The following is a 15,097-nucleotide window of genomic DNA, read 5'->3' as shown; positions in this document are numbered from 1 at the left end:
AAACTATTGTTTTGTCTGCCCTTGCTACCAGAGAACAGACAATAGCAAGTAGATATGTTTGCTGTACATATGGATCACTTTAAGTATTAAGGTTCTTAATTTGTGTTGTCTTTTTTATCATATACACTAACTTTGAAATAGTGTATTAAGTGCCTTTCCTATTACTCTTATGTCTGTTTTGTTTTCCTCTTTCTTTGGTCTGGTTATTAAGGGAGTGGACATATACACATGGTTTAAAACTGCCTCATATTGCATATGAAATAATTTATTGCAAAGTGAGGTAAGCTGGTTATGATTTACATTAAAAAACACATTGAGTCTTACATGTAGACCATAACATGTATCTATAAATTGCAAGTAAATTTTTTTTTTAATTTTTCTTAAATAAATTTAAACATAAACACATATATTTATCAGTCAATCAGTATATACAACAACAGCAAAAGTCAGGATTATATTTGCAAAATAATATCAAGCGTATGAAGCAAACAAAGTATATTGCAGTTCTTTACATAAAAATGTACTTGAACTGTATTATAATGAAATATTTAGTTCTTTAAATGTATATTCAAAATACAGAAAACCAGGAAAGTGAAAGAAGAAAGATATTATTAATAATGGGCATTCTATCTGGTGCCATGCTTACATCATCCCCCTCCACAAAGGTGGCAAAAATACTGATACCACCAACTTCAGGCCTATTGCCATCCTTTCCCCTCTTTCTAAAATACTAGCGAAAACAATACAAGCACAACTCATGGCACACCCAACACTAAACAATCTCCTCTCTCTTACCCAACACAGCTTCCGCCCTGGCCACAGCAACATGACTGCCCTTCTTTCCTTTCTTGAAACCAGAAACTTCGAGCGCAACTCAGGCAAGTTCGTATCCACACTATTCCTAGATCTGTCAAAGGCCTTTGACACCATCTCACACACCCTACTTATATCCCAACTCTCCACCCTACACCTCTCTCCCACCACCATCGCCTGGTTTTGCTGCTACTTGTCCAACTGCCAACAAGCTGTCCAATGGAAAACTTCAACCTCCCCCTTCCTTCCCACACCCATAGGTGTCCCACAAGGTTCTGTTCTTGGCCCTCTTCTCTTCAACCTATTCATTAACAACTTTCACCAATCCATTCCAGACTCATCTATCATCCAATATGCAGATGACTCAACAATAATCTGCTCAGCCTTTTCCCCCTCCAAGCTCCTAGCAAAAACCCAATGAAGCCTTCTCCAAAACAGAAACCTGGATGTAGTCTACCCATGTGGCACTAACTGCAAATAAAACCAAACTAATGTTTTCTCCCCTACCAAAAACTGCATTGACAAATCCACATTCACCATACAGAGCCAAAACAACACCCATCTTGAAAGTGTTCCCAGCATCAAGCTTCCTGACATCATTATTGATGAAGAACTAAAATTTGACACCCACATCCTCTCTGCAATCAAGAAAACCCACCAAAAGTTAGGTCTCCTCTACAGGCACAACCACTTCCTAATCCCCTCTACCCATCAGACTCTTACATCCACCTTCCTACCCCCCTCCCTTATATATGGTGCCCCTCTTTTCACCAATCTCCATCTTGGCCTTCGGTCCAAACTTGAATCCTGCTACCACAAGATCTCCAAATTTGCAACCAATTCAAAAAACTTATCCCACCTCTGCCACTCTCTCCTCACCCTCAGATGGCTTGAACTACCCAACTACCTCAGTTACTTACAACTCACTATTGCCCACAAGCTCATCTTTAAACCTACCAACTGCCCAGCTCTTGCTACTTTCTTAAAACCTTACATTCCCAACCGCTCACTCAGATCCAAAAACCAAATCTCCTTCAGGTCCACAAACCTGCATGACCTGCTGGCCATCTACTGCTGTCCCACTCCTTAGCTAAACAGTGGAACTCTCTCCCCACACACCTACGCAACCTACCTAACCATACAAATTTCAAATATCAGCTACTTTCTCATCTTTCTTCCAAAAGGGAATGCCCTTGCCACACTCCAACTTAACCCCCACTCATTCCACCTTGCATTGACTCATCCAACTACCTCTAATATTACTTCATCCCACCCAAAACAATCCCTTCCCTACCAAAAACTAATTTTACCTCTAATATCTATTGTATTATACTCTCCAATCTCAAATATACTATTACCCTCTCCATGCATAATATTTTCCTAACCTACTAATGGCTAGTAGCTATATATTTGGAAATGTTAAACCTATAATTGAGTTTATAACAAAAATATTCACTTTATGTAAATGTTGAAATTTCTGTATTGAATACTGTCTTTTCATTTTGTAACATTGTGACAAGCCAATTGCAAATATCATGGAGCTTAGCTGTAAATGTTTAATTAGCTGTATGAACTATGTCCTTTTGTAACATGTGACATGTAACTTACAATTATTGTTGAGCTTTTCTCTCCAGGCCTCCAATTAAAACGGGCTCTTCTTGGCCCAGTGGACTTCCCCAGTCATCAAACTTAAATAAATAAATAAATAAATATTCAAATACATGAGGTATTCAAAAACTAATACAACCATGCAAAGTGTTTTCTACATTACTGTAGCCTTTCCTAGCATCACATTTAATTATAGGAATATCTGGTTCCAGTCCACAATGATAGGGAAGCTTACAAAACCAGTTGATTGCATTAAAGAGCATGTCACACAACTGGTGTTATTTCTGCTTTCCATTTTCATATAATTGTTTTGTAGTACCTGCTAAAACAATAAGCCATGCATAAGACACACTTCTGACATTCTGGTAAACCACCATTAAGGGCATGAAGGTGCTTATAACAACATTAACTACAAATAACAATGCATATAGGAGGAAATATGAAAATTCCAGTCACAATAAGAACTATCAGTAGAACTATACTGAAACAGCACATGCTCAACTCCTGACTGTATCCTTGCTATATCCTACACTAATTCTCTCTCCACATGACACCAAACTGGATCTCTCTTTCACTATCCATCTAACACATGCACATCTACTTCACTTGAATATTTTACCATCCGTCTAATATCGGATTTACTGTAACCAAGGAATTACTGCTGTTATCTGTGTATAAAATTCCATCATTCTCTGTTCTGTACAATATATGTATAAAATTCCATTGATCTCTGCATTGTACATATCTGTAGGAATTTGTAACTCTCTCAAGAATTTTTTTTTTCATGATTCCTGTATAAAGATTGCAAATGTTTAATATGTAACGGGAGCTTTTCTCCCCAGACCTCCTCTGAAATTGGGTTCTTTCTAATCCAGTCAGACTTTCCCAGTTAACAAATGTCAAATAAATAAATATAATCAGAGTTTCTATTAAACAGAAAATTACAAAACTTAAAACATGTGTAAATGCAGTCGGACGTCTAATGATTCTGACCAATGCCTATTGTGTTCAGGCAGCTGCAGATTTAACACAATCACTCATCACTCCAACTACTTTGGTTAATTACTTTATTTATTTATTTATTTATTTATTTCCAGTTTGATTACCGGGGAAGTCCACTGGGCCAGAACGTACCCATTTTCAGTGGAGGCCCGGGGAGAAAAGCTCCAAAAGCAAAGCAAATACAATCTAAGTTACATAGTGTAAAAGATAGTAATAAAATATATACATTTGGAATAACATTACATTGAATACAGTTAGTAAAAAAGCAAATACACGCAGTATACTTCAAAAAACATCATTCAGGAAGGTAGATATAATAGATTTAGTAGTTTCCTTCAAGTAGCAGGTTTGACTGTATGAAAAGAAGGTGTAAGGATACATGCTATTTACAATATTTACATATGAGGAGTAGAGAGAAAGTACATAAACTGAGAGTAGAATATAGTTTGATCAAGCAGTGATCGAGAGAGAAAAGAGAAGAAAAGAAGATAGTATTAGGATAGAGTAAAGAGAAAGGATGTAGAGGGTTCAAGGGGAATTTATGTAGATTTATGTAGGATGTAAGCAGGTGCACTTATGTTTAGATGATAAGTAAGAGAAAAGTTGGATTTTGAAGGCTTCAGTGTTAGATGTTGTTCTAAGAGAAGAAGGGAGGGAGTTCCATTTCCTGCCAAGAGAGTAGGAGAGAAGGAGCTGGCCAGCAGGGCGATTGGGTTTGTGGATGGTGATTAAATTTTGGTGTTCAGATCTAAGAGATCTGTTTGGGGTGTATGGCGGAAGGATGTTTGCTAGGGCTGGGCATTTTCCGGGTAGAATATTAATTTGTGAGCAGTGGTTAGTTGGAGGTAGTCTAGGTAGTTAGGGAGTTCTAGCCAGTTCAGAGTTTGTAGGGAAAGACAATGGTGAGAAGAGGTTTTAGATTTGGTAGCAAATTTAGAGATTTTATTATAGCAGATTTGAGTTTAGTGGAGATGGAAGAAGACAGGTTAGTAAGGAGAGGGGCTCCATATAGTAGAGATGGTAGAAGATAGGTAGTTGCTAAGGAATGTCTAGCAGAGTTGGAGAGAAAGCAGTTGTTCTTATAGAGCATACCTAGCTTTTGGTGGGTTTTCTTTATGTTTTGTTGTATGTGGCTATCAAATTTGAGGTGCTCGTCTATAGTAATGCCAAGGAGTTTTGCAGATGGGACCACCTCTATGGTTGACTTTGTTTGGCTTATGATTTTGAATGCTGTTTTATCAAATGTGCAAGCCCTGGAGGGAGCAAGAGAAGAATTTTGGATTTATTAGAGTTTAGAGAGAGATGATTTTGGTGCATCCAGTTCTCAGTAGTGGAAAAAGCTATTTGGGTTTTGTCAGTAGTTGGGAATGTTGGGCGCAGACTAAGGTAGAATCATCTGCGTATTGGATGACTGTTGTGTCTGGGATGGCAGAGTGGAGGTTATTTATGAAGATGTTGAAAAGCATGGGTCCAAGGATGGACCCTGGGGAACACCAGTGGGTGTAGGTAAGAAGGAGGAGGTAGAGTTGTTCCATTTGACAGCTTGGGATCTATCTGATAAGTAGCTAGAGAACCAGGATAGAGTATCAGGGAGAGATGAAGGTTTGATAGATGAAAGAGAAGGTGTTTGTGAGAGATGGTGTGAAGGCTTTAGATAGATCTAGCAGTACAGTGGAAACTAGTAACCCAGAAACCCTGGCTTGGTTGACTGTTTCTAAGAAGGATAGTAAGGCAGTAATAGTGCTGTGTCCAGGTAGGAAACCATGTTGGGTGGGTGTTAGGAGGTGGTTATGGATTAAGAAAGGCATGAGTTGGTGGATGCATTTCTCTAGGATTTTTGATAAAGGTGAGAGTAGGGCAATTGGGTGAAAGTTGGAGATATTTGTGTTTTTGCCTCCTTTATGAAGTGGGAGAATGTAGGCTGATCTCCAAAGCATAGGAACATATGACTCTTTTATAGATCTGTTAATTAAGATGCTGATAGGAGAGCAATACCTTGACAGCACATTTAAGGAAAGAGGAGGGGATGTTATCAGGGGCATTAGTGCATGGCTTTAGTTTAGATAAGAGTCTTTTTATGAATATAGTTGAAACAGGTTTCAGCTGGAAACTGGGAGGACAGTTAGAGGGGTTGTTAGGAGTAGAGGAAAGAGAGTTGGATGTATTATTGTTGGGAAAGATTTGGTAAGATTAGCTATAGATTCCGTGAAGAATTTGTTGAAGAGAGAGCTTAGATCTGAGTCAGTTTTACTTGGGTCTGGGCAAGGGTTATTTTTAGATCCTGGGTGGAGAAGGAATTTACTGATTTCCAGAACTGTTTGGGGTTCTTATTTTGGTTGGACTGTAGTTTGTAGTAGTAGTTCTTTTTGTCCAGGGTGATTAGTTTTTAGCTAGGTTACGGAGTTGGGTGTATTGGAGCAGGAAGAAGGGATTTTATTTTTCTGGTATAGCTTCCAAGATTTGTCCCTTTGATGCATGACTTGTTTTGTTTCTTTGGATAGCCAGGGGCAGAGTTAGCTTTGACTTCGTTTGTTTCTTGGAGGAGCTAGGAGTTCAGAGTATTTAGGAAGATAGAGTTAAACTGTTCTACAGCTTTGTCTAGGGGAAGTGTATTTAGGGTCTGCCAGTTGGTATGTTTAAGAATGTTTGAGAAGATAGTTGGGTTGAAGTTGCTGAGATTCAGTGTGGATGTAGTGGTGTAGATATTGGGTAGAGTTAGTGGGCGGTGTATGAAAGTAGGGAGATGGTCACTGAAGGTATCAGGGATAGTGCCTGAAAGAGTTATTTTGTTTGGATGAGAGACTAGGATCCAGTCAATGGTAGATCCTGGGGGATTTGTTTTGTTAGGCGGTGGTTGAGTGTATTACTTGGGTGAAGTTAAAGAGGTTGATGAATTGGGAGGGGGAAGGAGAGTTGATTTTATTCCAATCAATGTTAACGTCGCCTAGAATGTAGGTTTCAAATTTGATTTCAGTTGAGGCCCAGTAAAGAATATTTTCAAGGGTTGTTGTGTTGTCACCTGGGGATATATAAAGGGAGATAATGCAGATGTTCTTATGTTTATTTAGTCGAAGGAGACTGGCTGTAAGTTCAGCGTTTTGAACTCAGGAGTTGGAGTTTGTAGAGGATCAGGGAGAGAAGGTTAGAGAAAATTATTGCAGAGCCTCCACCTTTTTATTTGGTCGGTCAGTTCTGTGGATTTGGAAGCCAGGAGGTAAGATTTCAGAGTCGGTGATATGGGGTTTTAGCCAGGTTTCAGAAATGGCTAGGATGTCTCGTTGGTTGTGGCAAATCAAGCATGAAGATGGTGAATTTTGTTATTTAGGCTCTGAGCATTGATAGAGAAGAGCTTAAGGGGTTAGGAGAGGAAGTGGTAGAAGAATTGTGAGGGGACTATGTTTTATTCAGAGGGAGAAAAAGGGTTTGGGAGGCATTGTTAGTGGTGAGGCAGGGGCCAGGGTTGGATGAATATACCATATAAGACAAGGTCATTAATGGTAGTAACTTTTTGTCTTTGTGTTTTAGAATTAGGAGGCTGTTATGGGGAGGGAGGATTTTCAGAGTGAGAGTTTTTGGTGTAGTGAGGCTTTTGGGATGGAAAAGGTACAGTGTTTTGGGAGGAATAAGAGTGGAAGATATGTTGTTGTAGTGGGTAGATAGAGAAGGTTGTGAATGAGTACAAGGGTTGGTTTGTGTAGGAGGAGGGAAAAGGGTATTTTGTGAGAGTAGGACGTAGCAAAATATAGGGGAATAAAGTACAAGTAGTAATGATGGGACATAGATATTATGAAGGATTTTGGGAGGCATGTTTGGCAAGCAGAGGTGGCAGAGATTGATGTAGTGGAGTTGAGTAGGCAGCACAAACAAAAATAAAAGGATGGGGTCTTAGGAAGAGGATAGACTTCTCTTTCAAAAATTCGTACTAAAGCAAAATAGGTTATTCTGGCAACTTTATAAATTAAAATGTGTGTTTATACAAATCGTGATACGTTCATAACGAAGAAAAAAATCCACAAAATACTGCACTAAGTGTAACAACAACACAATCAAATTTACTTGTTAAGGTAATGTGGCTGTAACCCTAAAGTGTGTATTTTAATACTTTTTTTGCATCCGAATAGGCCATGGAAAAAGTACTTCTATACAACAAATACGACCTAACTGCTTTTCAAAGAAACCAAATTAATTAAATAAAAGTGCCAAAAAATCAGAAGACAATGCGACCTGCTCACCACAAACACAACAAGCGAGTGACTGTCTGAAAAAGGGTAACAGCCTGTTGATCTCGGTAAACGGCTGCGAACTGCCAGCATCACAGTCCATCACTAAACGGCTCACAAAAATGTAGAGAGCTGTCGCATTCACCGGGTTCATCTCCAGACTTCAATGGTATGAATTCATGCAGCCTGTTTAGAGATTTGGTAATTTTCATCACACATCCATCACAAATCATCCTCCAAGCAAGATGGGCAGTATTCCGAGCATCATCCAGACCTGAGTGTTCCCGGCCAGAAAATTCAATTCCCAGATCTTGCAAAGCTCCATTTAGTCCTTTAGGTCTTCTTCTATAGAACAACTTGTAAGTGGCTCTGAGGTCAATCCAACCATTCAAAATATCAGGTTTTCTAAGTTGTTTTCTTCTGCGTTCATACTGCAAACACACACCTAGATCCCAATCTGACCATGTCACAAAAGCACAGACATTTGTCTCTGGATTACTAGGCTTGGAGGCATCAGACACAAAAGCTATATTTTTCTCCTGCTGTAAATGTCGAATCCAGCGAGAGAACTGGGACAAGCAGATCATCAGTGGGACTCCAGCATCAACTTGACTCTGTTTTATTCCTGTCAGTTCAGTACAAAACACAGACAGAAATGGATGCTCTTGAGGTTGCACATAGGTATGGAATTCAGATTCAATCTGCCCGTTAGAGGTGTTCAACAAAACTGCAGGAAACTCAATTATCTCCTGTGTGTAGTGCTTCTTGCCATCGTTCCAGCACGTTGACTCAAAGTCGATTACAATTATGTATGCATATAACTGATTTGATTTAGGTTTGGGGTGCACATCACTAGCTAAAGCCAAAGAGCGTCGTCTGATAAATCCAAGTTGCTTTGCCAGTTGCTTTGTGGCCATTCCACAGACGTGCACAGTTTTAGACGTTTGGCCCTTCGTTGTTTCGTCAGTATCCTTTAAAACTACACACTCCCTTGCAAAACAAATATCAGGAAAGTAACATACACAACTAACATTTTCTTATATATATATATGCATACACACACACACATATATATATATATATATATATATATATATATATATATACACACACACACACACATATATATATATATATATATATATATGTATATATATATATATATACACACACACACACACACACACACACACACACACACACACACACACACACACACACACACACACACTCACTCATTTATCATTTAATAATCTTCCTCTGCTCCTAATATCTCTGCAAACGTTCCCAGTCTTATTCCTCCTACTGCTTGTTTGAGGTACAATCAAAGCTAACTCAGTTCCATCTTCACTCTCCTGTACCTTAATCAGTGCACAAAGTGTAAGAAGCAAAACTGGCCAGATTAACACCTTTATTTCCTTACATCAGCCTGATTCAGTTGCTATCACAGAATCATGGGTTACGGCTAACGGTCCTTCTTTACATCATTTTCCCTTTGACCCCAGACAGGCACAAGATGAAGAGGATCTCTCCTTCTGCTCAGGTTGCACATAAAAGTCTAACTACTTGCTCAAATGAAAGTCACTTGATGAAATTATAGCAAACCTCCCTAATAAAATCACCCCAAAACTTCTAGAAAGAGGTCAACCATCTTACAGAACGGAAGAGCCTCCCCCTCCATGAATTCCACATCCTCACAACTTTCTGACTGTGGTTTTCCTTCTCATTTCTACAGCCTTCCCAACCCTTTTTCTAATCAGTTCCAGACTGCATCTGACACTCCCACCTCCCCTCCATACATCCTATATTCTACTTCAGATCTATCACATGCAAGAACATCTACACTTTGCTTGAAGAGATTAAACTGTATAGTCCTGGTACTGGCAGTCTTCATCCATAGTTTACTTATCACTGTAGATACAACATCATAACCCCATTGAAAATGTATTAAAGCAAGTAAAAAGTGAGCGTATACACGCTTTTGGCAGACACAATGTTTCGCCTTCTTCAGACAAAAAAATTGCTTTAATAAATTTTATTTGGAGTTTTCAGAAGCTTTGCTCTTATTGCGATCCGGTTCGCTATTTTAACAGTTTGCTTGTTTGCTCGTTGTGGATTATTTCGAGTTTCCAGACTATTCAGAGATGCACCAACATACAACTTTAGACATCTTAACCACACATATCCTCTCATCCAAACTAGGCTTCGCTGCACAGGTGATGCTTTCTCCGTCCTTGGTTCCAAACTATGGGAATCACTCCCTTTTTTCTTAAAGATCATTTATTCCTCTTACCCCACTTTCCATTCCCAAATAAAAACAGAGACAATTGGAAAATGTTATCTCTCTAGTCATCCAAATTAACCTCTTCATTCCCTTTTTTTGTCTACATACCTGGCTCTGACTCTATTTTTGATTATGATTAATTCAGCATGCCAACTCTCCTGCCCCTCTCTATTTGATGCTTGTATAAACTACATTTTTAGTCGCTCTGTATAGAATATTATTTATCTATTGCTTTTATACCCTCAAGCCAACTATAACATTAACTTTGTATATAATATATGCATATATCGCCCTTTTTCATTCTCTCTGTACATAATGTCATGTATCTGTTATGGTTTCCTTGGGTTGAGACTGAAATGGTTCCAATGGGATCAGTGCTGTACCCTGGTTAAAGTACAGTTGTGTACACGTACCATAAATGTAGATGTTCGAGTGTATTCACTGTTGCAGTCATTACATTTGGGTAATCTGCTGGCAGGTAGCCCTCAGTCGGCCTGAATATCAAAGGCTTGGATTCCTGCGTCAGATGCTGTCTCCTCTTCCATGACGTCAGGTCATCAGGGGTATAAAATATGCAGCCGATGCCATTTTAATCAGTTTTTCTTGCCCCAGATGTCAGGTGCCCCCCAAATGGGGAGCAAAATTATATGTATAAACAGTAAATATATATAAATGCACCTTAGAAACAAAAAAATTACCTTCAACTAAAAGCAAATATACCACAAAGGCTTTTGAGTATAGTGAAGGAAAGAAAACTGCAAAAGTGATCTACATTTATGGTAAGTGTACACAACTGTACTATGTTCTTTGTGTTTCACTGTTGCAGTCATTACATTTGGGTAGAATCCCAAAGCTATGGATGGGAGGATGGAAATAAACAGCATTAGGAGCAGCTATAGGGCCCTGCAGGACTGCAGTGGCAAAGCCTGCCCTGGATTTAGAGAACAGAGGTAAATGATAATACTTTGTGAACGTATGAACTGAGCTCCAAGTAGCAGCTTCTAGAATGTCTCTGGTAGGAACCCCTCTGAGAAAAGCTGCTGAAGTAGAGGCAGCCCTGGTGGAATGGGATCTGATCCCCTTGGGTACAGGTTTACCATGGTGCAAGTAGCAGAAACAAATGCAATGGCTTATCCATTTAGAAATAGTCTGCTTTGATATAGCCTTCCCCTCTGATCCTGCAGCAAATGCTACCAGTAGTTGCTCAGACTTTCTTAGAGATTTTGTCCTGTTTAAGTAGAATCTTAGTTGTCTGTGTATATTCAATGAATGCATAATCCACTCCCCCTTGTTCTGCGGATTTGGGAAAAAAGTTGGCAGGTGAATGATCTGGTTAAGAGCCGCACTGGATACCATACCTGAGGCATAAAAGAAGGATTGGTCCTGACGGCCACCCTGTCCGGGTAAAAAATAATGAAAGGCTCCACTGCCATGAGAGCCTGTAGTTCTGAAATCCTTCTAGCTGAAGTGATTGCCAAAAGAAAAGCTGTCTTCCAAGAAAGACATTTTATATCTGCACTAGCTGCTGGTTCAAAAGGAGGCAGGGTGAGTTTTTCCAGCACAAAATTGAGGTCCCATGCAGGAGTTGGCACTCTCCTTGGAGGCCTTAAATTTTTGGCCCCTCTGAGATACTGTTTTAGCAGTGGATGAGAAAAGAGGGGAGGCTCTGTGTTGTAATGAGCCGAGATGGCAGAGGCATGGATTTTTATTGAAGAAAAAGATAGGCCCTTGTCAAGCATCTCAGTTAAGTATTGTAAAATCTGAGGAATATTGGGCTTTGCTGTGTCTATTCCTTGTGCTTGGTTCCAAGCACAGAATCTATTCCACTTATTAGCGTAAGATTTTCTAGTGCTAGACCTTCTGGCTTCCAAAATGTCATCCATGACAGGTTTACTGAGAGATGTGGTTGGAATACTTAGATGATTAGCCATGCTGCAAGATACAGAGTTTGGAGCTGAGTGTGCAGAATTTGATAGTTCTGCTGAGATAATATATGAGGTGTTTGAGGCAAGTACCATGGAGGAAGGTGTGACATATTCCTTAGAAGTGGGTACCAGTGTTGGCAAGGCCAGTCTGGAGCAATTAGAATCATTTTTGTTTTTTCCTGCCTGACTTTTAGTAAGACCTTGGAGAGTAGAGGCAAAGGGGCATAGGCATAGACTGATAGGTTTTTCCAGCTGAAGGATAGAGCATCCACTTTCCATGCTTTTTTGTGGTGAGTTCTTGTGCAGAATTTGTCCAACTGATAGTTTTGGGAAGAGGCAAATAGATCTATGTCTGGGCTTCCTCGTTTCTGTGTTAACATGCTGAAGATTTGTGGATCCACTTTCCATAAATGTGGGTCCATAAGATTTCTGCTTAGGTCATCTGCCAGAGTATTTTGCTTTCCTGGCAGGAATTGAGCTTGAAGATGTATTTGGTAAGTCAAGGCTGTGCTCCACAAGGCCATGTCTAGTCTGCAAAGGGGGTAGGAATGGGTACCCTCCCCCCTGCTTGTTTATGTACCACATAACTGTGGTGTTGTCAGTCTTTATCAGTAGTTGTCCTGGATGAATTAAGTCCTTGAAGGCTGTCAGAGCATTCTGAACAGCTAGCATTTCTTTCTGGTTGATATGTAGATGCATTTGGTTTGGGCTCCATTTGCCCTGAATGCATCTCCCTACCAGGTGGGCCCCCCAAGCATAGTCTGATGCATCTGTAGTTAGGGTTTGGGTGGCAGGGGGTAGAGTGAATGATAGTCCCTTGTTTTGGTGACATGTCTCTGCCCACCAAAGAAACTCCTGTTGTAGGCAGGGAATGAGAGGAATCATTGTTTCCAGGCAATGTGACAATGTTGACTCCATAAGCTTTTTAGGTACCATTGAAGTTTCCTCATATGCAGTCTCACATATGGAATTAGTAGAATGCAGGATGCCATGAACCCCAAAGCCTGCAGTATTTGTCTTGCTGATAACTGGGTTTTTGTTGCCATTTGTTTGAAGTATATTGTCAATTGCATTTGTTTGTCTGGCATGAGGTAAGTCATCTGGGCAGTTGTGATTTCTTTTCGTTTATGATGCACCCTAGGCATGCTAGGAGCCTTTTTACAAACAACAGATGTTGAAGAAGAGTGTCCTTGTCCTCTGCCTGAATGAGACAATCATCCAGATAAGGATAAATTTGAATGTTTCTTTGTCAGCAGAATGCAATTACTGGTGCCAGGCACTTTGTAAAGACCCTGGGCACAGTAGATAAGCCAAAGGGCAGTGCATTGGTAATGCAAAAAGACTGCTTTGAAGCGGAGGTATCTTCTGCAAGATTCCCTTATTGGGATATGCATGCATGCCTCTTTTAAGTCTAGAGTCACCAACCAGGCATTCTTGCCTAGCATAAGCAGTGGCTGTTGTAAAGTCAGCATTTTGAATTTTGGAATGTCCAGGAACATGTTCAGACTCGATAAGTCCAGTATTGGATGCCATGATTTGTCTTTTCTGGGTACCAGGAAAAGTCTTGAATAAAATCCTTGTCCTTTTTCCTTTTCTGGTACCGGTTGAATAGCCCCCATATCCAAGAGGAACATGACTTGTTTCTGGGCCTCTGCCCACTGGTTTTGTGGCAGATCTGGCCATCCGTTTGGAATTGGCAAAGTATGGAAATGCAATCTGTACCCCTGTGATACTATGTTTAATACCCACTTGTCCTGGGTAATTAATTGCCAATTTTGAGCATGAAGTGCTAGTTTTCCCCCTAAGGGGGCTGTCAAAAGATAAGTGCTTGGAGATGGTAGAGGAAAGTCATTGAGACTGTTTACTGTAGGATTGTGCTTTGTTACCTCCAGATTTGAAGGTGGAGGTACCCCATTGCTTTGACCTGTAAGATCCCTATGACTGATATCTGGAGCCTTTTGAGCACCTGGGTTTGCCCTGAGTGGCTCTGTTGGACACAGGAAAGGACCAATTCTTAGTAGGCCATTGCCTACTGAACCTGGGTGGCTGCACTTGCAAGAAATCTTTTACAGTTTGCATAGATTTAGCTTTGTCTTCTATTTTCTTTAAAACCTCTTTTGCCTTACTACAAAACAAACTATCATGCTGTAAAGGGGCATCCAACAATTTAGCTTTAACATGATCAGGCAGATTTTGCTCCTTGAGCCAGGCATGCCTTCTTATCACAGATACAGTTACAGCGGTCCTGCAAGAGGCCTCCAAGGAATCAAAATCACATTGCAAAGTATGCTTTCCAACCTGTTCTGCTGAATGCAATAAATCCTGTAACTCTTTATTTTCCACACAATCAGAAATCAACATAATTTTCTGTTTCAGTAAGCCCATAACATGCTGTTGATATTTAAGCATATGAAACTGGCAGTTTAAAGCCCTGATTGCCAAAGTTGTAGGCGTATAAACTTTCTTACCCCATCTATCCAGCGCCCTGGAATCTCTATCAGAAGGAGTAGGATTTTTGGCTGTAGAAGCCTTAACACCCTTGGGACCCTGAGAAATAGTTTCAGGATCAGCAACAGGATTTTTGAAAAGAAATTTAAGGGAGTCAGGAACCCTGTAATATCTGTCTGGTTTACTAGGAGCCGGAGGCAGGGAATCAGGAGTCATGCTTGATTCTGAGAACACATCATCAACAATGTCTAATACAGGAGGTATTGCCAACGGCCTATGCTAAGGAAGAAGAAGGAAATCCTTAAGCCTCTTTTTTGATTCAGAGAAGTCCTGACTCTCCCAGTGAAAATGTTCCCTTAAAGTATGCAAAGTCTCTCCAAAAGAGTAATCCTCAGGAGGAGATGCAGAAGGGATGGATTCCTCTGCATCAGAATCCTCATAAGGTGGAATAGAAAATTCCTGATCAGAAGGGGGAACCAGAAGAAATGGAAACCTGATCTGAAGATTCATAATCAGTGCTTTGCCTAGGCCTCTTAGCAAGGGGGTGGGGGGTTGGGAACCCCTGATCAAGGTAATTAAGTCCTCAGCCATTTTGATCATTTGTTTTTTAGGCATAGGGGCCTGAGCACATGGCTCATGCATCAGTTTTTTAGACATAGAAGTCGTTTTTGACCTTGTTCTTGTAGATGGTGTTGTTTTAATATAAAAATGTTGAGGCCTGAAAACACCCTCAGATGCCGGTGCCTGCTCAGCGGCTTCGGACCCATCCAAGGGAGAGACATCCGCGGGTTCAATAC

General features: G+C 40.2%; 2 protein-coding genes across 2 annotated transcripts in view; both read right to left on the bottom strand.

Annotated features, from left to right (window-relative positions):
• The window catches only part of FREM2 (FRAS1 related extracellular matrix 2), a 1,424,491-nt gene that overhangs the window by 1,012,333 nt on the left and 397,061 nt on the right, over nt 1-15,097 (bottom strand). The gene's annotated exons all lie outside the window — the stretch shown is intronic.
• Nucleotides 7,188-8,674, bottom strand: LOC122803610 (ERI1 exoribonuclease 2-like). The gene has a single exon (XM_044073335.1). It carries the CDS (start codon nt 8,558-8,560, stop codon nt 7,736-7,738), a length of 825 nt encoding a protein of 274 aa, XP_043929270.1. The 5' UTR covers nt 8,561-8,674; the 3' UTR covers nt 7,188-7,735.

Source organism: Protopterus annectens, chromosome 5.part1 (genome assembly GCF_019279795.1).
Source record: "Protopterus annectens isolate FY-2018-M chromosome 5.part1, PAN1.0, whole genome shotgun sequence".
Lineage (NCBI taxonomy): Eukaryota > Metazoa > Chordata > Ceratodontiformes > Protopteridae > Protopterus > Protopterus annectens.
Note: the sequence above shows the minus strand (reverse complement) of the source record. Positions and strands in the feature narration are given on the sequence as shown.

Coding starts and splice junctions, on each gene's coding strand:
- LOC122803610 (XM_044073335.1), bottom strand. CDS start 8,560: ATGGCCACAAAGCAACTGGCAAAGCAACTTGGATTTATCAGACGACGC.